Source organism: Cynoglossus semilaevis, chromosome 6 (genome assembly GCF_000523025.1).
Source record: "Cynoglossus semilaevis isolate Cse_v1.0 chromosome 6, Cse_v1.0, whole genome shotgun sequence".
In the NCBI taxonomy this organism is placed as follows: Eukaryota; Metazoa; Chordata; class Actinopteri; order Pleuronectiformes; family Cynoglossidae; genus Cynoglossus; species Cynoglossus semilaevis.
The window spans coordinates 12,321,639-12,347,079 of NC_024312.1; the positions used below are offsets into that span (position 1 = coordinate 12,321,639).

General features: G+C 39.3%; 2 protein-coding genes across 2 annotated transcripts in view; one reads left to right on the plus strand and one right to left on the minus strand.

Moving 5' to 3' along the window:
• The window catches only part of stra6 (signaling receptor and transporter of retinol STRA6), a 15,468-nt gene extending 10,966 nt beyond the window's left edge, over window positions 1-4,502 (minus strand). The window contains exons 1-2 of the mRNA XM_008312074.3: window positions 4,367-4,502; window positions 614-965 (exon numbers count right to left, since the gene is read on the minus strand). Of these exons, the coding sequence (XP_008310296.1) occupies window positions 614-684 (71 nt within the window). The 5' untranslated portion in view covers window positions 685-965; window positions 4,367-4,502. The remainder of the gene's footprint in view (window positions 1-613; window positions 966-4,366) is intronic.
• The window catches only part of ccdc33 (coiled-coil domain containing 33), a 35,553-nt gene continuing 14,309 nt past the window's right edge, over window positions 4,198-25,441 (plus strand). The window contains exons 1-2 of the mRNA XM_025056128.1: window positions 4,198-4,499; window positions 14,965-15,004. The gene's annotated coding sequence lies outside the window, so the exon portion shown is untranslated. The remainder of the gene's footprint in view (window positions 4,500-14,964; window positions 15,005-25,441) is intronic.

A 25,441-nucleotide genomic window follows, 5' to 3' on the forward strand; every position in this document is an offset into this window, starting at 1 on the left:
TTCCATTAAATAAAAAATAAAATCACATTTAGTGATATCAATGTGATTTTGTAACTTCAAGCTCCTGTAAGCTACGAAAATATAGTCCTTTGAACACACATTTGGCCAAAATATATTTAAATGTAAAGAAATGTAAAACATGAAATACACCATTTAATGAGACGTGATCAAAATTAAACCTACATTTTCACTGGATTCTTAACAGATTTATCACAGCAGAGGGAGGGATTAACAACTGGTTTCAGATAAACTAAAAAAAAAAAAACTCAAGGAAAAGAAACATTTCTGATGTCTGGGAAAAAGCTCAAATATTTGTTAAAATCTGTGATGAACACAGTTGTATGATAAAGAAGAGCTCATTTACAGTGACTGTGTCCTTCAAAAGAATAAGAACAGAAGTAAGATCAGAACTGACTGGGGCAAGTGTGTCTTAAGGTCTCAATAAAAGTTACACCTTGTTGCAAAATTATAGTGTATTTGCAGTAATGTGTTAAGGTATTGCACATGAAACCGTACACACAAGTATTTTATGTCATTTAAGTAAGAAAAGTGATCCAAGTGCTCACCACTCACACCTACAATGCTGTGCTAAGAACTTGAAGCAGCCACTTACTCTTTTTCAATTGGGGTTGGCAGAGGTTCCAGGTCTGGGTACTCATATTCCACAAAAGCATCTGTGTCCATTGTGGCTCTTCTTTTTCACACAGATCCGAAGTCCAACAACCGTCCTGAAGAGCTACGAAGCCCTTAATTCAAGAGATGAATTCTGAACAATCTCCAGATATGACTCCTCTGTAGAGGCTTCCTGGTCCGAGTGCTGGGCCTGCTCCGCTACCCTCCCTCCCAGTATGTACACAGGTGCCCTGGTTTAACTGTGGAGCTGAGAGTAATGTGACAGATCCTGGCCACACTGAGTTGCCTCCACCCTGCAAAGGCCCGATTTCAGCTGCCACCACAGTGGGAGCCTGGGAAAGAGAGGGAGAGGGGGGGTGATGTGAGAGAGGAGGGGGGGTGAAGAGATCTGGGCAGTCACTGTGTAAGACCACCTGTAGCTGACAGGACTCACATCAAGTTTTGAAGTTTGGTAACCGACCTGTGGTCAGTGATGAGGTCGGTGTTATGTGTGCAGAAGCAACGTCTGATAAAGTGAAGGTTACCAAACTGCGCGGCGTTAAATCACAGCCCAACCTAGGAGCACATTAAGTGGAGCTCATATCTCTGTCTTTATCACGCTAACAATCACAGATGAGTTTGTTCAACCTGGAACTTTGTCCCACAGCAGATACATGATGACAAACCAACCGAAATAACTTAATTTGTTTTTTACTCTGAAATAATTTAAAAGCCTGTTTATGCTTCAATTGTTCAAAGACGTGGCTTGAATAAGAGAGACCAATAAAATTCTGCCAGCAGTGTATACTTGATACGTGTGAATGAACAATAACAGCACTACAAAAAACCCCACTGCCCAGAGGAAGGGAATTTAATCCAACGCTTCATGACACTGGTGTCTTTGTCAACTCCTGCAAATAATATCCAGCGATGGTTGAACTGACGTCTTGATACAATAATGATAGAAAACATATCATAAATATCACACTGGTTAAAGCCAGCATACCCATGTGGGGCCCATTCAGGTTAAGTGGACAAAAAGATGTACTGTACAAGGTGGGCAGTTGGAACTGGACAAATAGTGTGGGCCACTAACGGCTGACAGTTGCCCTTTGTCCACATTAGAGCAATTTGCATTAACACAAATTTAAGACCACATGCCACTTACCCAGATTCATTTGCAACTATTGGCTTGGTCACGTTACAAATGTCCATGATTTAAAAAAACGCACATTAAAAAACACAATAAAAAAAAACATGATTTGTTTTCTTTACAGCCATAAACATGTGGCTACACAAAAATCATTCTAAAATAAAATGTTAACACAACATTCAAAATCTGTATCTTTATAAAATAACTTGATTGTTTCGTCTAGTTCAACTACTTACTGTATTTTCTTCAGTTGAAATATTCATTAACCTCCTACCACGGTCATGTCTCTCTGCTCAGGGTTAAACCAAACCTGCATCAATCTGAACTGAATCTCTGCTGCACTTTTATCCCCACGGACTGACCATAAGCAGGGTGACGTCATCACTTTAGATTGCAGGCTTGTTTTATTGACATTTCAGTGTATTTCTATCTACCTTATCAGCATCAGGTCAATACGTCCTGTTTGACCTCTTCATGAGCGTTAGTGTTGTTCTAGTTCTGTTCTAGTGTTGTTCCAAAAGTGTCTGATTGATAACAGTTTTCATGAAAGTGTCTGAAAGGATCACAGTGAGCCCAACACAAGTCCAAGCATGTGCCTGCTCCAAAGACACCCTGGGGTCAAGGGTCAAGGCTGTGCTCAAGCTCCAGTGCCGTTCAACTCGTAGTAAAGGTGGAACTAAAGATACAGGAGAAATGCACCCATTACTGCTATAAAAACACACATTCCTACAGCTTATGAAACACGCCTGCATCTTATCCTGCAGTTAGCTGCGACCAGCTGAGGCTAAGACAGTTTTGCAACATTTCCTCTGAGTCAGCGTGCACTCATTAAGCTGGGATTACGGTCGCACAACTTTTTAAAAAAAGGCAACACGTTCCCTGCTAACACCCCTGAGAAGACATGGTTTGTTAAGCAAAGTAAGCCACCAAATCAAACATGCAGCTGAGGGGAGAGGAGCCCGGAAAATAAAGGGGTCAGTGAACAAAGAATGCTTTGAACAGTCATAATTACATCAAACAGAAGCCGTTTGACCAGAGCCACACACGGCACTTATATCAGCTGAATTTACTTCAATCACCAGAGAAAATACCAATAAAAACATGTATTTAAATGTATTATTATTTCTGGTTGACTGATTATTTTTGGCAGCCGTATGCAGTTTTCACAAAACAAATAAACTGACGTGACAGTATTGGCTAATGTGGAGGAGATAAAACAAACAGTTTGAAACACATTTAAACCTGGACCATCCTGAGGTTGTTTAAAGGATTAAGAGAATATTAACTAAATCAAGTTGTCCTTTTGTCCTGAAGTATTTCTCTGTATCTACAGAGACTGCATCTCTGTGATAAAAGGCTTAGTTGGGTTGCATTAAAGAGCTACAAAGACCTGTTCATAAAAGAGTTGGCAAAATTCCTTCATCTGCAATAAAACTATCTGGCAGCGGGAAACTCACTTTGTCAATCAACACAGGACTGACAAACACTTTGATTGACAAAGACAAACAATTTAATTGGTAAAAGAAAATAACATTCATTAATCGGTGGCTGAAACACAAATAAGGTGTGTAAAATAATCCCTTGTGCTGAGCTTTTTGAACATATAGTTCAGCATTAGCAAGAACAGGCAAACTTGAACGTATTAGTATCCTCATTTAGCCACTGGTTAAATAGAAGAAGAAAAAAAACGGAAAAAAGTGTGTCAGTGTGCCTACACAGTACATATCACATGTAATAAACAGGAATTTCCAACCTTTTTAAAAAAAAGTTGCTCATTTTAAGGTTTTGTTACAGTGTTATAAAAGGTCTACAGCTCCACAGAAAAGCAGATTTGATAATTATATTTAGCCTGTTTAGCAGGCCTGGCTTTTGATTGCTGAATAAGTGGTGTGTGTAAAATATACAGTATTGTCACTCCTCCACTAACTGTTGTAAATAGATAATGAAACTCACTGCAGTCTGCTTGCAAACAAAGAAATATATTGCTTTTTTCTTCATTTAATAAAGTGGCGATTGTGTAGCGAACTAATGTGACCATATGTCCAAAAATGTTATACTGTATATATAAACAAACATAACGGTGGGATTTTTGAGGTAATTCCCTGTGTTCATATACATTTGGGGAACAGCAAAGACACCAGAGTCAAGGTGAGGCAGCCAGAGAACAGCAGGTCACTGCTCCTCTCTGTGTCAGGTGTAGCTACAGTCAGAGCACGTTCAATCAGAAACACAAGCGAATTTCATGTCTTTGATGTTGAGCTCGAGGTTCAGACAACAAAAGAGAGCTTCATCTCCAGAGCTGCATCTCCAACAGGTGAGTGGGTCACCCAAAGGTCCGCCACCCTCACCTTTACTGGGAGACCGTTCAAGTTTACAGGTAAACATAACCAACACAGCGACAACAGTATAAATGCGACACTTGTGTTAATTGGATAATGTGTTTGAGTAAACTTGGACATAATGACGCTGCTTAAGTGCGGGCTGTTCAGGTAGCAGCGGTGTCAGGTGTAGGCGGATGGTTTAAAGCAGCTAACGCGTTTGTTTTCATTTGTATTCCAGAAAGTTCGGCCCAAGACGTGATGTGTGAAATCAAACGTTTACCTTGCGTTAGTCAGCGCTGCCTTCTTCTCGGATGGAAGAACTTCCAACACACACGTCAGACGACACTCCACTGACTCCACTAGCATAACAGCTACTTCTCCAGAGGCGTTTCTGTGGACACCTCGTCGAGTGTGTGAGTGGTACTTTGACCTGTCTCTATCTTGTTGTAATGAAGAAACCATAAATGTGCCTCTCTGTGCAAACTGTGGGGAAAATTCAGATTATTAATATGGTGAAAACGGCATTATTTTGACTTTTTGGACAGTTACAACATATTTTATCAATTGAACTCAGCGTTAATTGGAAACTACTGTACTTTTCAGCTACATGCATTTAATCAGTACCCCAACATATAGTGTATATATAGTCTGTCTTCAGTTTATATGAGTAAATATTTATTTAACATTTTTGGTACAGGTAGACCACTTTAGCCTGGCCATTTGAATAGTAGCTAGTCTTTGAATACCTCCAAACTGCTGACATTTGTAAGATACTTTAATAAACTGTCTATGATGTCAATGAGACACTGCAGCAGTTAAATGTACAATACTGGCTCAGCAGTGGGTGCTGGAGTATAAGTATTTGAATGTAGTATGGTTACAATACTTGTATAGGCATCCGGGCATCTCTTGTTGTACTTCAAAAAGTTGGATACATTCTAGATGTGACAAAGGGTTTTTGTTAGTGTTACAGCACTGTAACACTAACAAAAACCCTGTATTCTCAGAAATATTGATTATTGAAAAAATGTTGTCATAAGAAAAAAAGGCCAAACTTCACTGGATGTGAAAATGTTGTTGTTGAATGATGCTGTGCAAGTACTGACTGGAGACAGTCAGGCCTGTTGTACATGTACAGATAAGAACTGGACACAGGGGTGATACATGTGTCCTGATAATACACCCTGTCCTCACAGTCTGCACTGTAGATTTGTCTCACCATGTTTTTGTCTCTGTTGACGATGTGTATAACAACGCAGTCTTCACTCGCTCACATGTTGGAGACAAGCCTGGTGTCGTGCTGGTGAGAGAGCCTCTGTTTGCCAAAGAAAATGTTTGCGTTGAACTACACTTACATTAGGGCCGTACTGCGTCCTGCTGCTGAAGACTGTTAGTTTTGAGAGTCATTTAATTGAGTTAGACTACTTGGAAGGATCGCCTTTTATTGTCAACACTTGAAAATGTACCAGTCTTTCTCTATGCAGAGAGCAGATCATCACTCATTGGGATTAAGTGTCATTTAAGAAATCCCAATCACTTTGTCAGACTAAATAAAACCAGACTTTCAGTACCCGGTGAACCATGACCCTCTTCACAACAAGCTACAGAGTAGCATGGATAGTGTGTTTATAACAGTCCATGTGGTCTCCAGCCCAGATCAATTTTTCTGAATTGAACTTTTTGTCTATAATTCCGTGTAACCTTTGCCATTGGGTTTTTTTCACTGGTGACCTGTTGCTGGCAGAAGTGCAGAATAAGAGATTGTTGTTGTTGAAGTTAATCTCTGAGCACTGTGACCATGAAGTGGTCATTTTGTTTGATTTTAGGATTATGGTGCTTGAATTGAACGCTCCAGGCCACTTCTTTACTGATAAGACAATCTTGACCTTCCTGTGATTTTGGAATAAGATGGAAAATATGCTCTTTTATAGCTATATATCGGAAAATCTGTTTGCTTTGTTTAAATTGACCTTAAGCCAATAAAGCCTGACGCATAAACAAACACCACAGAAAATTATATTTTTTGGAACTTGGATGTTTATTACTTGATACAAATGGTTTTATAACTGTGAAAGAGGCCATATAATAACAAACTGGCTGATGTGTATTCTCTAATTTCCCCAGCCCAGCATTAACTTCATCCTCTCTTCAAAAGGAGAAAGGTGAATCTGTACTTGTGCGTCAATGTCACACTGATTGACAATGTGTTGGTTTGGCCTTCCGTCATTACGTTTAAGTTTTTTGACTAAACAATTTTAATCTCTGGTCTCATAATCTTCCTTAAACAATTTTAATCTCTGGTCTCATAAATAAGACAAAAGCCTCTGAATCTGATTATTCACTATGCAAGGTTTATACAAATGGAATAATAGTGAGAAATATTTGTCATCGTTGGAAGTCATGCCACCTAGGTTTAATTGGCTAATTACTGGTTGTATTTCTTCTTTCTTACACAGCTGCCTTGGCTCTGTCATAATCAATGAGCCTTGTAACACCCAATTAGAACATAATTGGATTTGTCTGTGTTCACAGTAGAAAAAACACAAACATTAGAGCAACATTAGAGCACGTGTAAGAAGTGCTTATCTGTGTCGACAGCTGTTCTAAACCTGAGTTAGACTGGACCATTTTAATTGTGGGCCAGCTACAGAAATGCACTTCTTTTATTGGAAATATTGGAAATAAAGATTATTCCTAAAAGACAGAAAGTGTTACTATAATTCACATACTGCAGACAATTTAATTTTGTAATTTTGAGATAACTACAGTATGTGAAGGTTAAATTCTGGTTGGTTACGTAATATGACGTGGCTGATCTTTTTGAGTAGAATTGCTTAAACAGAGGCATGGACTGAATGTATTCATGTATTAGTGTATGTATTGTTGCAATATACACTTTGTGACTAAGCGTGCTAAATAATGTTGATAATTTACTGTTTCTACAATACAGGCCATTTCTCACTTCTATATCTGTTACATTTCTTTACATGGACCTTTTGACATTCACAGTAGCTACATTTGTTTCTGCTTTGATGTCTCACTGTTGTTGTAGAAGGCAGGGAGGAAGAGATTTATTTCCCTCTTTATGAGCCTTTAGAATGAGGCGTTCTATCTCAGGAGCTTCAGACCAACACCAATCTTCCTGATAGTTATTAAAACGGCCAATGATCTCTCCGTCTGAAACGTACTGAGGTCCAGCGCTCGCTCTGTCATGTTGCCGCTGTGGAGCCTGACAAGTACCGTGGATTTATGGTGGAGCTGTGTCTGAGCCGCTGTGCAACGTTCCTCTTCATTCCACTCTTTGGTGAGCACATAAAAGCCACATGGGGTTAATAAAATATGGAGCAAATTGATTAAAAAATATTGTGGTGCAACGCATAAAGGAGACAATTTTATAGCTGTTCAATATTGTGCTGGTAAATGTTAATGTTAAATATACATACATACTACTCTGAGTTGGTGTGTTTGAACAAACAGTCTTACAGTAGAAGGATGACTTGTTTACTAAAAGTGTGTGAGTTTAGGTTTATTAATCATGGGTCAAGAGTTGGTCAGTAGTAGTAATAATAATAATAATAATAATAAAAATGAGGACAAATAGTCTTGAATGGAGGTTGCACATTTATTGTGGGATGTAATGTAGTTACTCCTGACATTAGGGTCACCCTGAGTTTAGGTAACAGTTATGATTAGACAAATATTTGTAATGGTTAGGACTCGGCTAATTGTCGAGGGAATATATTTAATTTATGTGAAGAGCCCACAAAGCGTGTGTGTGGGTGTGTCACAGAGGTAGATGATGTCCTTGCCGTGGCCTCTCTCTTGTCATTATTCTGTGTGTGTCTCATCTGTGTGGTCTAAGTAAATCATAATACATTTAATGTCTCCGGTGATGCCGTGCTGCTGTCAGCCATTTTATCAGTGAATGTTCAGTTTGTGATTGACCTCAGAGTCTGTTGTCAGCGATTCTGTTGTCTTGTGTGTGGAGTGTGTTCAGTCCACTAATGCATGGTTATTCATTTTTTTACCTTTTATCCTTTTTGTTTTACTATATTCAGACTACATTTACTTAATATATTTAAGCTGTTTATAAAAAGTATTTTTAAAAGGAACAAAAATGTTTGAAGTGTAAAATAATCTTCACTGAGAATTTATCACACAATTCCTCAGCAAGGCATTGTGTCATGTGACATCTTGGAGATGGATTAACATATGGCGCATCTGTGAATTTTTCATTCGGCATGCGGAACAAACAGTAATTACTTTCAAAACAAGAGCTTCAAAATTCTCCCGAAAGCTCTGACGCCAAATAAATACTGATTAGTCTTTTGTTTTTTTCTATACGATTGTTTTGAATAATATATATATGTATACAATGTTCTTTGTTATTATTTGAATCTAAAATGCTAACTTTAACAACACTTATATTTACAAGTATTTAGTATTAGTAGCATTCGTGCCTGCGGGCCTCAGTTTGGCCACCAGATTTCATCAGACCAGGTGCCGTCTGATCTGCATAGCGTAAGATGTTGATGAATAATGTATTGATGCTGTGAAGCTGCAGACGTGTTTTCACTGTGTGTTCAGAGATGCTTGACTTTCACACATCTCTGCAGGAATGAGACTGAGTCAGACGCTGGTGTCAGTTATCGGCACATGTGGGAAATATCCGTCTCTGCACCACACACAGGAACGACGTACACTTTCAAAGGCTACACATCACCTTCAAAGGCCAGACAATAGCCGCAGTGTTCACCAACACATTTTGGCCTCACACAAAGAACAGAGTATTTAGCTTTTACATCCAACAATGTGGATGGAGAATAATATAAATAGAAACTTAGCTATTATATTGCCGGGTGTATACAAATACTTTGTGCGTTTTTGTTCCTTCACTTTAGTGTCTGCTACCTACGTCTTTTTATAAAAAAAATTAAATATGAAAATTAAGCTAAATGAAGTTCCTGGTTCTCTACATTTGATTTAAATACTTCAACCAAAAAGGCTGCCAAAAGGTCGCGTTATGTAAATGTACAGTATGTACCTGCCTGTTACATAACAAAACATACTGTATACATAATGTTCTTTATATATAATATATTTAATATATATCTTTGATTTTTGTTTTACTCCTTGAAATTTTTTTTAATCTATAAAATAATTATATGAATTTTAAAAAACAACAGAAAAAGAGAGAAAGGATGAATCATTATAGATAAATTATATAACATTTACAAGGAATTAAAATGTAATAGTAACTAATATGTGGAATGAAAATGTACAATAGTCACATTTTAGACTATTACACAGTGATTTAACAAGAATGATTTATTAATCTAAATATATTTTAGTGGTAAAATTTAAGGTTAAAGTGACAGATGTAAACACTGCCTTCGTCAGCGTTGTCAGTGTGAATGCTTCGAAGACAGAGAAGTGGTCAGGAGCGTGATGCGTACAAGACGCCTCTGCACAAATGGTCAGGCCAGTGTGAATCTTTGTGTTCTCTGAAGCTGACGGTAAATCCCAGAGAGACTATAGAGCCATCACACTGTGACGCTCCCCTGCTAAGATTACTCATGGCTCCATTAGCAAAAGGCTGCTCTCCATGTGTCTACGCCTGAACAAAGGCACACACACATCCATCAACAGCTACAGGCGGAATGCTGGGTGGCTACCATAAATCAGCCGTGGTCTTACAACAGAAGAGGGGTTTTTTCCTGTATTTTATGAATTAGTACATTTAGTAAGGGTTCACCTCGGAGATTACACATGTGTGAAGTGGCTTAAATAATCCCGGAGGATGTTGCTGAATGAGCTGATCAGAGAGATCAGTCATTTCTAAAGACAGGTTTTGATTCTCAGGCCAACATTAGCATCGTCTGCTGGTTCTTTGTTCGCTGCTGTATTCTGACACCTGCTCACTAATTTGGTGCTGGTGACAAAATGTCAATTCAATGTCAAAGATTTAACAAAACTGCCCTTCATAACACATGTGCTTTGAAAGCTTTAGTTTCTTTGGCACATTTTTATTTTGTGGTTTCTGAAACATCTGTTGCAGTGACATCATGTTTTCGTTTCCCCAAATGACTGCAAACGAAACCTGACTCATACGTACTTTAGTCATACGTAGAGGTTTCTATACGATGAGCCGGTGAAAGCCTCGGCTGTGCCTGGAATGGAAGAGCAGAATAAATGACTTGAACATTTTCTCTTTAGATTGTAACATTTGTGCTGAAAAATCTTTCCTGGCATAGTCTTCATAACACCACGGCCCCTTTGTCTTCATCTATAAACTCTGCTGTTTGATTGGATTATAAAAGAAAATTGCTTCTTTTAGCTCAGGAGTCACACCGCTCGCTTTAATGTGACCTAGACCTTAATTAGTACTGCAACAGATTGTCATTTGCATGTACGTGCCGCAGTGAGTAGGTGGCAGGCAGCACACATATGGGGGAGGCTAGTGGCACTTCAGGGCCAATTTGCTTAACAGACCCCAAAGGTGCAGTGAGGAGCGTTGTTATTGTTGCCGCAGAACACATTTATGGCTCTCTGAAGCCAGTCAGAATAACAATAGATGGTATGTGTTGATTAAAAAGATCAAAATAACCACTATAAATAGTTGGCCACATTATTTCCTTATCTTTGCATTATTTGAGGTGATATAAAGGTCTTTGTCTTTGATGTTGCTCTCTGTGCCTTTTAGGCAATGTTTATTATGCACATCACGTAAGAAAAGTCCACAGAGCAACAACGGGTTTCAAAGAGAAATCTGCCTTTGACAAAATAGTGCAGCTCCTGTACCTACTGGGAGTTTGTGCCTCTGGAGAACAGTTCTCCTCCAGGTCTCATTTTAATACACAGGCAGCAAAATGTAGACACACAGGCCTCTGATGTTTCGCTTAACAATCAAACAGAAGTCTTTTTTTTGTCCTAGCAAATCTGTTTTGTCACCTAATATTTCCATTGAAGTATTTTCATTTTTTCTTCAGCTTCCAAAATGCACACACAACAGCGGGTTATATGAGAGTTCTTTTTTATCTCTTGTGATAAGATCAGGCATCAGCAGCAGAGTGAGCTAATGTTATAAAATCTCATCTGTCATGTGCAAAAAAAAAAAAAAAAAATCTCTTTATAGATCTATCCTCTGTTGAATTAGTTTGCCTGGTGTATAATCTGGATCGTTTGTCAGGCCGGTTATCAGTTACACACACGCCGTCGTGACACTTTATCATCTCACATCATCACTCATGCAGATGTGGCTGGCATCGCTAACTATAGGCCATGCAAATATTCTCTGCAGTGTTTTACATCTGCACTGCAGACGGCCACCGTCGCTCCATTTGCCAGAGCAGCGGGTGCTGTTCAAACCTGGAGAAAATGAATATGATTCTCTCTCTCACACTCAGCGTCCCTATAATGGAACTACAGGAAATGGAAGAACTGGTCTGTTTTATTTTGACCGTTCCTCTCTATTGGATATCATGTTGAGTGACGGGTAGAATCCCTGAAAGCCTCTGCTCACACGTTATTGCTCTGGGTCAGGCGAAGGCAAACAACATCTACAACCCCCATATCTGCTCTTTGCCTTTTCTCCCTGTGAAAGTATCCACCATCTCTGTGCCTCAGTAAAAGATTTCTCTCCCACGTCTGAATTATTGACCAGCCTAGAATCCCTCGAGTGTCAGCAGTGGGCTGTTGTCTGTCTGAAGCCTGAGATATTATTTTAGCAATGAAATCCCCAAATATGTAGAGAAAAAAGGAAATAAAACATTTAACATCAACATCTTAAGTTGCTACTGCAGTGGTTACATAATTGTCATCAAGATAACGTCACGAGAAAAAACATAAGTGGGTCACTAGTTCTTTTTCTTGGAAAGTATTGTATTGATTGTCTTTTTTTTGCACTTTGCCAAGGTCAATCTATTACTGGTGATAAATATTTTAAACATTATTGGTGGATTCTGAAAAAGAATACACTGAGTAAAATGGCTGTTCTTTAATTTTATAAACTGGTCATAAATTATTTTTTCAACCTATATATACTGTATATATATAGGTGTGTGTATATATATATATATATATATTTATACAGTTATCCTAACTCTATTACAAAAAGGGATTTCAGATACATATGCTAAAAAAAGTAGAATTTTAATGAATAGAAATAGAATAATCTGAATAGACCTTTTTCATGTGCTAGACTATTGAAAACCTCAGTGTAACGTTACTGTCCATTACCCATTAGAGCCTGGACTGCAACTGGTAGAGAGATGACTGGTCCAGCTCATGTTCCCCTCTCAGAAACCAGAGGAATGTTGACTGTGCTGCAGCTGCAGAAGGGAACATTGCTGCTGAAGATGGATGTAACTGAATTGTCCTCAGCGGATTATTCTGCTGTGGCTTTGAAAGACACACAGCAGCTCAAGGTTGTCCACTCATGAGACTTTAAATTGGTTTGAAACACGGAGAAGAAAAGCCGCCGCACAAAGTACAGCAGAGCCTGCTGTGACTTTACCTGTTGCTTGGAAACCCATGTGCCGTGAAGCATGAGAGACGGCATCGTCAAGGTTTTTGAACATATTGAGTCAAAGTAACACCGACCTTCTAGAGTTCAATAATCTCTCTTGTATAATATTCAGATTCCTTTTATAATCTTCATAATATCAGTCATGATTTTCTCACATTTTCAATAAGAAGCAAATAGCAGTAAGACAGATTTAATTCTGCTTTGTTTTGTCCAGTCAGATTCAGTAATTTTTCTATCCCCAAACGAGAATAATGGAAGTGACCATTTTAGTCATCTACTGTAACAAGTGTTGGTTTATTAGTATATTTTTGAATCCTTTCTCAGCCACTGTTCAGCATTGTATGTCCAATATTCTTCTAAAAATAATGTGACGCCCACGTGTTTGGACCTGACACGGAGACGGTCGTCGTGACAATGAGTGGTAATTAAATCTCCATCTTATGATAAAAGGAAGTGTCAGTTTGATGCTTCAGGAGAAGATAAACATCAGAGGGAAATAATGAAAAACATGAACAACACGTACGGCCACTTGAAAAGGATGCTCGGTTTAATAGTTGTTTCAACGTTTTGAAAATGTGTGAATGAGTTCACCAAAAATGTCGAACTTTGATGTGTCCTCCAACAAAATGATGGTCGCAACAGTAGCTCTCATCTCATTGGAGTTGGAGGCCCCTGGAATTAAGGGTTATAAATTAAGCAAACAAATTTGTAAAGTCAAGTAAGGGGTTCAATTTATAGACAATTTAGTTTTAAATAAATAAACACCATCTTAGAGCATAGCAAATAAATGAAAAAGGAAACTAGAGATTGATCAGACTAGAGAATAATCGTGAAGGATATAAAACAGTCGGCACCGTAGCAGCCTCTTTCTCTGATTTGCACTCCCACTGTGAGGAAAAGCACCGGTCAAATGAAGACAGCAGACACAGTGGTCATCAGTGGGGGCAGCATCAGAGCAAAAGCAGCACTTCAAATAGAACTTAAGGTTTTCAAGGCATACAGTCATAAATTTTTCATCTGCGACCGGCTTTGAGGCAGGAGAGAGGAGGGGCCGGCCAGCAGGGCTCCAATGAAAGCTTCTCAGCACAGGCAGAGACAAAAGGCAGACGGGGGAGGGCACTTGAAATGAGAAATAACAAAAATTCTTTGTTTACTATAGATTTGCAAAGCTGCAAACAAGTCAGTGTTCAGACTGGAGGGAAAAAAATCATGTTGGCAAAATACTCACAGCAATCAGAAAGTAAAAATCACAGAAAGGAGTAAAAAATACTGCAAAACTCATTTGACAATATTTAAATTACAACTGACTTTGTTTAATTCAGGAGATAGAGCAAAGATTAATATTTTATTGTGAATGGTTTATTTTGTAAATCTGTTTGTATTGAGACGTGAAAGCATCTATATCTATGGAGTATTTTACTAATGTCGCTCCCATTTAATATGTGCTGTTCTTTTACAATTAAAGCAATGAAACATCACAAAAGTAAATATTAATAATTAACACATCCCTATTAAATTAATAATAAATAACTTTTTGGTAACTTATAAAAAATTTAACATTGGGCCTTTTAAATATTACATTACAAAGATTCCTCACCAATGTCTCCTCACTCCTACACATATCCTAGACATAAAAAAAAAAAAAAATACACATCCTTCCACTGAATTCCACCTCAGGTAAGTCTTTCTGGGCTTTTGTTTCACACATAAGTGAAAGTTTTTTTTGTGTGTAAGAGGAATCAGAGATGTAAACCAACAGATTATGTCCCTCGTAACTATAGGCTGACGATGCAGCTCTTTGAAACATCTGCAAATTTAATGACTGATTTTTCCCATCACTGCGGGACCTTCTGGGTGTTGAGTCTTTCTAGACACTAATGTAGCCTGACCTCTCCATCACTGTGGAAACAAACCATCCTTATCCTGACTGGTACAGAAAAAGCAAATTTGACATAATTAATCATGCTTCACAAACTTGAATGTTTTTTTAACAGCTTTTAAAATGCTGTGTTACTGAGTTAACTGATTTATTTATTTTTTTTAAAGTGGCTGAAGAATTCCTTATGTTATGTTAAAATAACATTCAAACAAAAATAATAGATTTTTGCAACCCAATTTTTAAGTTCAAGGAATGACCAAGAAGGGTGACCCCAAACACCAACCTCAGTGAGGAGGGTAGCATCAGAGATGGAGAGTTGTCTGAAAGCTGTGTCAAATTAGGTAAAATGAAATAAAAAGGTGGAGCTGAAGCAGCTGTTCTTCAGGTTACGGCCAGTGTGCTGTCAGGATGACAGTGAACGGACAGTTAAGCTCTCCTCAAAGTAACAGTGTTTCTGTCTCTGTATTTACAGGCAGGGTGAACCTGACCAGACATGAAGGACGAGGACTCAGGTGAGCAGAGTCAGCCATGTTGTTTTTTAACACTGATTGAATCATCACATGTGTTTAAGTTTATATTGTGAAACAGTTGATTTTGAAAGCAAATATACCAACTGAGATTGTTTTTTCCCTTTTTAATTCTGTGAAACCATGATATTAATCTTGTGTCCCCACAGGTAGCACTTTAAAAAGCACTAAGACTAAAATGATTTGTTAAATGTTCATTTTGACTATAGACAAATGTGCTTTATTGACAGAAACAGTCCATCCCTTTAATCTTTTAAATCTATTTTTCATCATCTTTGTGCCGTTGAAAATCTTTTTCTCTGCTTTAAATTCCTTTCCTGCATCCAGAAAAGCTACAGTAGAATATTCAAACCTTAACCCTAAAATCAGACGGATGAAAACTATTGATAAGCATGTATTTAAAATCTGAGAAGGGACACTGGAATTAGGATGTGTTTTCTCAGTGGTGATCCTTCTCGTCAAATGTATGTCTGTGTATAATTGCTGTGCTTTTATTTGCTCAGCAGGCCGGCAAAAGACTTTAATGTTGGTGTTGATTGTTGAGCATGGATCTGCTCATTCATGCAGTCTGTTAACTGACAGGATAATTACACACCAGCCTAAATAGTGCTGTTAATGAGTGCAGAGAGTGGAGGTGGTGGATGTGAATGGAATACTGATGGTTATCCAGAGGCAAACACGTTTGAAGCCCCTTCTCTTTGTTTGAGCCACTTCTACTTTTTCCTTTTTTTTTTTTCGCCGACAATGGCCGCCTCCTTTATGCAGCGACGCAAACTCATTGGAGGATGGCAAAGTCACGGGTTGATGATCAGGTCTGCAGCATGAACAGTTCTAACTGTTGCTAAGGTGTTCTGGGATGGTAGGTTGACCAATGCACGGCTTCATTTTCTGTCCATCTTCACATGCATTAAAGCTGCGGTTTGTCCAGTGTGTGACGCGTCAGGTCCCAGAATCACTCGGTTTCTCATCACAGAACATGAGCCAGACAGTCTGCTAACTTCTGTCTGGGCTGCTGGTGGCTGCAGGCAACATTTGTTATTGAGATTTGACCTGCATTGTGCTGGATTACTTTACATGGAACATCCTTCAAATGCTCTGCCAGCAGAACCTTGGCAGAGACTGGTGCTGTCTGCACAGACGCTGTATAGATGGGATTGGAAATAAGCTCAGGTTCATCCTCAGTTCAGACCTCAGAGAGAGGGAAGCTTTTTCAGAGGTTTAGACAGAGCAGTGAACGGTGGGGGCAGGAGTCACAGGAGCTTCATATGAACTCGGTTATCTCAGCCTGCGTGAGCCTAGGTGTTCAATTATTTATGTTTTTGAGATGGAGTGAGTATTTTTCTGTCCGTTCGATCATGAAAGACAAAAATGTGAATTGCAATTTTTCTGAAATCAATTTGGAATCAATTCCAATCCGTTTTTAAATACCAGATGTGTCCCCCTTAGAAGAAAAACATTGAGTTACAAATAAAACACCAAGTCAGTTTTCAAAGCCAGCGCTAGATTTAAAAAAAAAAAAACTTTTTCCATGGTTCGTGTTAAATGTCAGAGATTCACTGCTTTCCAGACTCGACAGCTTTCAGCACTTCCACTTGGAACTGATCCAGCCAAGCTCACTTACTGTATCCACACAAAAAACGAGCACAACTGCCTTTCTACTGGAGGAAAAAAAAAAACCATGTTCATTGGACGTTACTGCACTAGACTCCAGGCAACACTGCTTGACGCTCCTGACGCCACCTCTCTGCAACGCCACCTGTCAGCTGATTGGTGTGTGACAGGCCATTATGCTCCATACATGTTACATCCTCACCTCTAGTCCAGGTTAAAATGAGCTTAGTGAAAAGTTGTCATCGCTCGTCTCTCTCTCTATCTCTACCCGTCTGCTGATCTCAGCCTCCTCTCCATCCTCTAGTTTAAATTTAGTTGCACCTCAGACCACACACACACACACACACACACACACACCATCATTATGTCTGACTGTAGTGGGGAGTTGAGAGCTGTCGGCTCTGTCTGTGAATCTGAGAGAGCTCATCATGTGTCTGTGTGGAGCAGCGTGAGGCAGGACTGCCTGGGACTGTTGGTATTGAGCAGGGAGGAGCGCCCCGGGCACAATCCATCAAAACCTGAGCTGGTTCCACTGTGGGAATAGACATGAATAATCCATGCTTTCTTTACCCTTTCCTCAGCAGCCATATGTGTATCACAACACATTCTCTGCTGGTTTTTCTTCAAATAAACGTTCGTAAATTAAAACTTTCTGAAAATATCCTCCTTATACGTAGATTTTTAACTCAGTTCACATGATCAAACATCCATGTTGATCTAAATATATTTTTTATACCATAATTCCCTTATCGTAATGTTATTTATGATATTTATGCAATGTATATATGGATATTATAAAGAATGTATTTTTAAAACCTGTTTCAATTTTGATCCTGTGCTCTTTAACTGACTTGATTTATTTTTTTAAATATTAATTTTGTTCAAATTCGCAATGTTTTTGTTGATTTAGCAGAAGAATGGTGAATGCTGCAAGGTTGAAACATTTTTTTGGTATTGGGGTGCCTCCTTTTTAATAATCTAGTAATAATATAGTCTAAATAGGCAGAACATAAATAAATTGTTTGCTGATACATTAATACATAATATATGTATAATTAATACATGTAAAAATACATAAAAAAAATACATTTTTGTGTAGCTAGTTTGTTGAAGTGTAAAATACATTTTTGTGTAGCTAGTTTGTCACTGCTCTGTCCTCAGTCAGTTAAAACCAGAGGCTTAGTGACTTGTGGACCAGTTCAGTGTTAAATCATCCTGAATGTGCTTTATGGACAGTGTGTAAAAAAAAAAAACAGGGTTTATAGATGAATCAGCCTTTGGGGCTTTTCTAGTTTGCAGTTTTCTTTATGTTGCACATAAACATTGATCTGTGCCATGGTGTTGATGGAGGGGCCTCTGGAGGGCGCTGAGCTTTAGTTACTGTTTGTGAAGTTCTGTGTTTCCTACTCTTTAAATTCTCTGAGAAGAGATTGTTCAGCCTTTCAAAGCAACGACACCATTCCCTGCCACATGATTGGATATGGAATTTAACAGTAATGTGTTTTTCAGTTTAATTGACTGCTGCCCCACAGTGGCTGCAGTGTAGCTGTGGTCATGTGGCATGTTTGCTTCATTTTACCACTATATTACTGGATGATCAGTACAATGAAGTCCGTCCGACCTTGTTTCAGAACATTGTGTATCCAAGTCACCATCCTCTCATTTCCCTGAGAAGCGTTAATTAATTAATTCAATCCTTATTTGTGGAAAAACATCCTGCAAGATACAAGGACTTTTTATTCAAGTTGATATAATGCCCACAAATCATTCTAGCTTTAATCAGATTTTGGAATATCTAATATCATACTCCATATTAGTTTCCATTTCCCGCAGCTGTTGCACCCACAGGAATAAGATACTAATTTGGCAATTTGATACCTAACCCAATTCCCCATTGATCACGAGCTGCTATGATACGGTGCGATTTGTAAATGTCCGTACGTGACGTGGCATCAGTTTCACTCATCAGTAGAGATGTGCTGTATTCACTGATTTCTCTTCTGCTCAGTGAATCTATTCTGCAGGGTGAACCCAATGAGAATCCTTTGCAAATTCTTCTTTGCCACTCCTTTGTGCTCGGACGTTTAGTTAGGCGGAAATTTCATCCCTTGTTTTTTTTTTTTTTAATCTGCCTCCATAGCCAACATAATCAATACACCCTGGCCTTATTGTGCAGCTGGTGGGCGAGGCAGGGTTAGTCCTTACAGCGAGGGCAAACACACACCAGCGTGAGCACATCATGAGATGCACGAATGCACCTCAGAGCCGCGACATCAATTCACACAGACAATGGTCAACTAGCTCGTGCATTACAAGCTAATCCACAGCTGTAATGTGTGAAGTATACATGGGTGTTAATCTGTCACTTCACAGTATAACTATAATCTGGGTTAAAGTATACAGTTGATAGAGCAATAAAAAAACAAACATAATTAGCCGTTCAGCTAAAAACAATCAGATAAACTAAGAGATCACAGCAATATGATTTACCAAATTGATTACAGTTTAATTCATTTAAAGCTGAATTTAATTTAGAGTGTGTGTGTGTCTGTGGAAGAGAGAGGAGGGGGGAGAGAGAGAGAGTAAAATAGGAAAATCTAATGGAAGTTGAAAGTAGAGGGGAGTAGCCTGTTGGCGGCAACACTTTCATTCTCATGTTATTGTACCTAGCTTACTACGGTCCACGGTTGCTATAGAAAGGTTTCATTTGTTTACAATGAAAAAATAATTCAACCATAGATCATCAGATCTCCTTATGTTTTTTTACTTATCCCTCTCAGGTGTTGTTGTGTGTCACAGGAGGTTTACTGTGATGTATCTTTGTCTTCGTATTGTCTTTTCATATTGTCTCCTTTTTACTGCATGTGAAGAGGTCGCCCCCTAGATGTAAATATTCACCCATGTAAAGTTGATCCAGTAGTTGGCAGTAAGGCAACTAAGATTTAAAGGCAAGACAATGGAGTATCTTAGCCTAGCCTAGCCTAGACTTGGTAAAGGCTTAATGAATTTCATATTGGAAAACGGGTTTAATCCCATCGGAATAGAATAGAATGCAGGTAAAAGTTTTTAAACTGCCAGTTTATGTCGCAAAATGCCGCTGATTTGGTGTTCCGCACACTGCCTCACTGAACAGCAGAACTATTTTTAGCTAATCATCAATATCTTCACAGCGACTGACCGTCGGTGGTCACAGCCTGAGTGCTACAGCTCCTTGCTGGCCCCTGAGCTTAGTGGTATTAGTGCCAAAGAAGCTACCATCTGTGTCTGCTCATTAAACACTTTTCCAGGCAATGCACGAAAACCTCAGACAAGTCTGTAATTATGTGCATTTCTTTAAGAATAAAAAAGTAAACAATGGCGTATCTATTAAATATTCCTACTCTCTTATTAAAAAGAGAGAAAAAAGCTCACTGACCACGTAGCCCTGTAGGTCAGAGAAAAGGGAACCAGTTGCTTAACATTGACAAACACAGAAAACAAGTACTTGCAGCCGTTCTTTGGATGGAAATTTTACTCTTACTTCCATCTCAGCGTTCGCTTTCATTTGCCATTAAGCAGTAAAGCTGTTGCCAAGGTGCAAATGCCACAACTCCATGTTTTATTTATACGTTGGTACAAATGGATTGCCTGTCCTCGCCTCTGAATTTTAATCTGTAGAATGGAGACCTGTTGACTCACCTCATGTTTGACGATTTGACCTGGCTGTTTCATTACAAAGATGTTGTTATTTTAAATTTTATTTAAAATAACATCTTTATTTTTATTTTAAATATAAATTATTTTTTTGTGTGATTGTGCTGATATGGGATATTCTCTGCAGTTTGTCTCGGCCCAATTAGATTGGGATTTCTCCTGAGGTTTTTCCCAGAGCCATCATAGTTGCATCATGTTTCCAAAAGCCTCCTTGGTTAATAAACTATGTATATCTGTTGTTGGCTGTGAATGAGCGAGGATGGACAGGACATGGCTGCAATCCCAGAATCATGGTGTGAAGCTGGAGTCTGGAAAAACGGCATGGCTTCCTCTCCTCCTCTCAGAGAGCGCTGTTTGTCGCTTGCTATCACCGTCTGTCACTTTGCACAGAGCCACTCATTCTCCCTTTGCATTTTTCTACCCTGGACACAGTGGCCCTGTCTGTACAGAACACCTAAGAGGAGATGCATGTCATCGTTTTCTCCTCACACAAAGCTAAAAAGGCCGTGCAGCACCCCCCCCCCCCCCCCCAGGGCCTCTGCTCTTCCTCTGTCAATCGATGCTGTGAAGCCTCGCCCTTCGTCATCCACATATCTATCTGTCTTCCTGTCTCTGTGCCTCACCATTTGTCTCTAGTATTTCCTGTACATGTCCGTAAACTCCATAAGGATGCCTCCGTAGTTTGTGAGTAATGTTCGAATGCCTCTCTTTTTTAAATGTAAAACACAAATACATAAATATACTGATATACTGCTAGAAGAAGAAGCGGAAATACTTGCAACCTCTAAAACCAGCTCAGTCCCCAACGCTGACAAAATATATGCCGCCTCTTTTGCATTCTGCTCTCACATGCAGTTCCTGTTCCACTCTTCCATAGATTGCTTTTTCCTCTTGTTTCCAACCCCCATTCAAGGTGTATTGATTATTCCTGCGCACTAATTATGCTCCGTGGCCTTGGATGTCTGTGAGCTGCCTTTGATTGACATGTCCGAATGGCCTGAATCACTGCTAAAAAGAACAGGAAACGATAAGAGAAAGTGTGTGTGTTTGGTTTTGACTGCTGATCTTTGCAGGAAACCAAACGAAGCAGGATTCTCCATGACCAGTCTGCCTGTCTGCACTCATTTCCTGGGCTGTTAGCTTTTTGACTTACCAGCACTTGTGTGTGCGTGGTGTGTGCATTACATATGCATCGGTGTATTTGTGATTATTCTAAATACGTGTGAGCGTGTATGTATGTGTGTATGTATATGTATTGGCATGTGCATTTGGCCAACATTACAGGTTGTTACGCCCTGCTCTGCCACCATCTGTGCTCGGGCAGGCAACAGGCCACTGACACATTCAGCCTTTATATACAGTCACATATAAGGTGGTCATGTCTTCATTCCATAGTAGGTAATTCACAAAATATCTACGTAAACCTAACCCTAAAAACCTGAATATAAAACACAAATCTCACTCTGGATTCAAGTGTTTCTGATATGATTGTTTATTGGCTGCTCTGTGTTAGAACTAAAGGCTATTTTTTTAGCAGGTCTGGCTCATGTTTCCATCGGTGGATTTGCCTAGCAGGTCACTTAGCCAGTAGCTAAGTGACCAGGAGTGCTTTGAGTTGTCATCCACCACTTTTCTTCTGTTTCTTAAATTAAAACTAAAGCATTTTAATGAACTCACAGATAAGTAAAAATAAAAAAAATCCTCAATGGGAAAATCAAATTATTATTACTAGTTATGGGTGGGTTATTGCCAGTGGGCCAGGAGTTTGATACCTCGGCTCTGAATTCACTGAAATCATTTTGTTGAAAATGTTTATTTGTCACATTATCAGTTTTACACAATATATACACAGAACAGCTGATAAATACTAAAGAGCTCATGTAATAAAATGAGCTGTAATTCACACTGCTTCATGTTAGCGCTAGGAATTGTGAATAGCGTATCAGAGCAGAGAGGCGTTTTCCCATCGTTCACAGGGAATTTATTTGTAAACACTGATTTGCATTCACACATTTAATCTGTGTGATTAGAATTTTAGATCAGACTGTAACTGTCAGGCGTAATGGCAGAAGATTGGGAATCAATGATTAGCGCTGAGGCCAGTGTCAGTGGTGACCTTTGTGTGTGCTCAGAGGAGCCTCACCCACTGACATTTCAAGTCTGAAAGGTCCCTGTGGATACGCAGGAGTGTAAATGACACTCCTGGCAGTATGTGTGTGTGTTTCTGAACTGCAGCCATTCTGGCAGAACATACAGATGGAGCTGATCTACAGAATAGTCCGTCACCTACACATGGCCATCGCTGAGGCAGGAAGCAGCACTGAAGGGTTAGAGACAGGTTACTGAAAGATGCAGACGCTGTAGAAATGAATAATTCAGATGTGCAGTAGGGTATGAAGTAAACTCTAATGGGCTGAAACATCTGTCTGCCTGGAGCATATTGTGACCTCCACTCCAGCTCCGTCCACTCCCACTAATACCACTAGCACCAAACCACCTCACACCTACTGCTTCTCTCACTCTGCTTCTTTCGCACACTACCACACAGTGCCATCTGCCAGCTCCCCTCAGGGCAGCAGCCAGGTGCTGGGTACACTCTCACCTCAGCTATGCCACAACAGCACTGCCTGCTGGGATCAGCCTGACTGTGCCAACTGTTGATCTTTATGTCCTGCCCATCCCATACAGAGCCTCTCTTATTAACCCAGAGACTGGCTGTGTCTAAAACAGGTTGACGGTGGATGAAGTTATATATTAATACTCAGTCAAGGCACAGCGTTCCCTGAGACTTTGTTGCGTGTTGCCGGGCCCCTCCTCTGTGTTTCCTGCAGGTCTCATAGGTCGACTCCCCCAGGACACTGCCTGTGTTGAAGCACGGCTTCCACAGGAACAATAATGTGATTCCATGTTTACAGTAACCATGGGTAACATCAAGAACAAAGTCAGACATGGAGCCAGAAATGTAAATGGCACAGTGTATAAATGACAAAGTGTGTATCGCCTGTGTATTAGAGCAACGATAAGTAGATGGACAGTGGAATTGTGGTGTGTATTTTGTATATTCAGTGCACGTTATTCTGGATAGAAGATAAAAAGGCATTACATTTTAATTGGTTAATCACGGTTAACGTGTTGATTGTGTTCATTTTTTAGCTGTTCTTTTGCCATCTCAGGAAACAATCCTATTTCTATCATTAACGAACTCATTAACAATTTGTAACAAATGATTTTTTTTTAGAGCCAATTGTAGTTTAAATGAGCGACACAACAAAGTTATTACCCATTCTTTTAACAGGCTGTTTACTTTTATCATCTGTTTTTCTCATGAAGCCTCACTGATAGCTGGGGGTGGTCCCCGGGCTTCATTCCCCGAGAGTTTAGTAAGAAAATAAATGCAGTACGCATCTAACCAGGAGAGGCCACTGAACGTACTTTATTGCCCTTTAATAATTGCATTTCAACATTTTTATCTGAAGGCACTATCTTTTATGGGAAATGTGAAAACACCATTTAGTATCTCCGAGGAAGGGAGCAGCGATCCTGAAGTTGATGTGTTGTGTCACTGTTATCCCTGCTCCGTATCTGTTTGGCTGATTATGAGCCTGATTCAGTGGCAAGATGTAGCCTTATCATATTAATAGTCCTCTATAATACTATGACTCTCTTGTGTTTTATGCTTATGAGTGTTGTGTTCCTATAAAAACCTATTCCCCAGACTGTCACTTGAATATTGCACGTCTGTCAGTTTCTGGCCGAGGCCCCCTGTAGACTGTTAAAAAAAAATCTTGGCCTTGTGCTGAAGGTCACAGTGTTTATCTGCATAGAGGGGAATCTCATACATTATGTATAGAATATATAGCATTCATTGCTAATTAGCACTAACAGGAAGGGATGCCCCCTGATTTCAGTCTCATTTGCATAAATATAATGGGGCACAGGAGAGTGAAAAACCCAAAAGTGTGTCCTCCCAGAGGGGAGGGCAGAGGTGTTACTAGGATCTGGGTGCACAAGTGATAATTGTGAGAGAGCTGTTATCCTGACACCCAGGCCATTCACCAGACAGTGTGCAGTGAACAAAGAGACTGGGAAAATGGAACAAAAGCACCGTGAAATTGACATTGACTTTCAGCTGGTATTGAATTTTTGATGTTGAAATAATTAAGTGTTTTTCTGAAAAATTGTACGTTGTCCAATTAATGCAATCATGTAAAAGTGAATGGATGCATCTTTTATACAAATGTGATAATGGCACCAGTAACACATGCATACTAATGGTAGCAGATTAATATCCGACACCGGCATTTAATCTTTCTGTATTAATATAAAATATCTTTGATTAAAGACAAGAAGAAAAAAAAACGAAAGAGCGCAGAGTAATGGTGATGTGGAATGGGGTGAGTGGTAATTTGAGGTAATGGTCATACATTATTCAGAAGGATCTAGAGTGCCAAATTAATTTTGTTTTTTCTTCCAGCTGGACGACTGAGTAAATGCGTGCTGTCGGCTCCGCAGTAAAGTGCTGTACGTTCATTTCGATTAATTGTTACCACTGCACTGTAGCTACACAGTTGAACTGAACCAAAGCCAGGCTGGTGGGCGGTAGCTGTATAATCATCTGTGGTTCCTGTGATCGCACTGATGGCTATAAGAGGCGATTGGTCTCAGAGCGCAGCAGGTGTGACTGTCACACTGCAGGTTGATTGAACAGGTGCTTGGGTCTGTTTTTGTGCATCTCTGATGAAACAAGCTGGAATGTGTTTGTACAAATCATACATTTTGGATTAAATCAAATAAATTAAGCCGGACTTATTGTACGGTTGTTAATTTAACGCTGCTCTCGGTAGATGTGGTGTGGAACTGATTTAATCAGACCAAGCAGATGGTTAGATTTTTTTTTTTTTGCTTTAAAGTTTCCATCCTTCCATCACTTCTGAGCAGTGCTGACAATGTGCAAATGCTGCCGCACAGACATCTGGTGTGTTTCAAAGGATCAGCAGTGAAAATGAATACTGTTGTCACTTGTCCGTGTTCATCTGATCTACAGTACATGTGAAAGATATAAACTTTTACTTATTCTTCAAAATGTTGTATATTTGTATATTAAAGTTTTTGAGATAT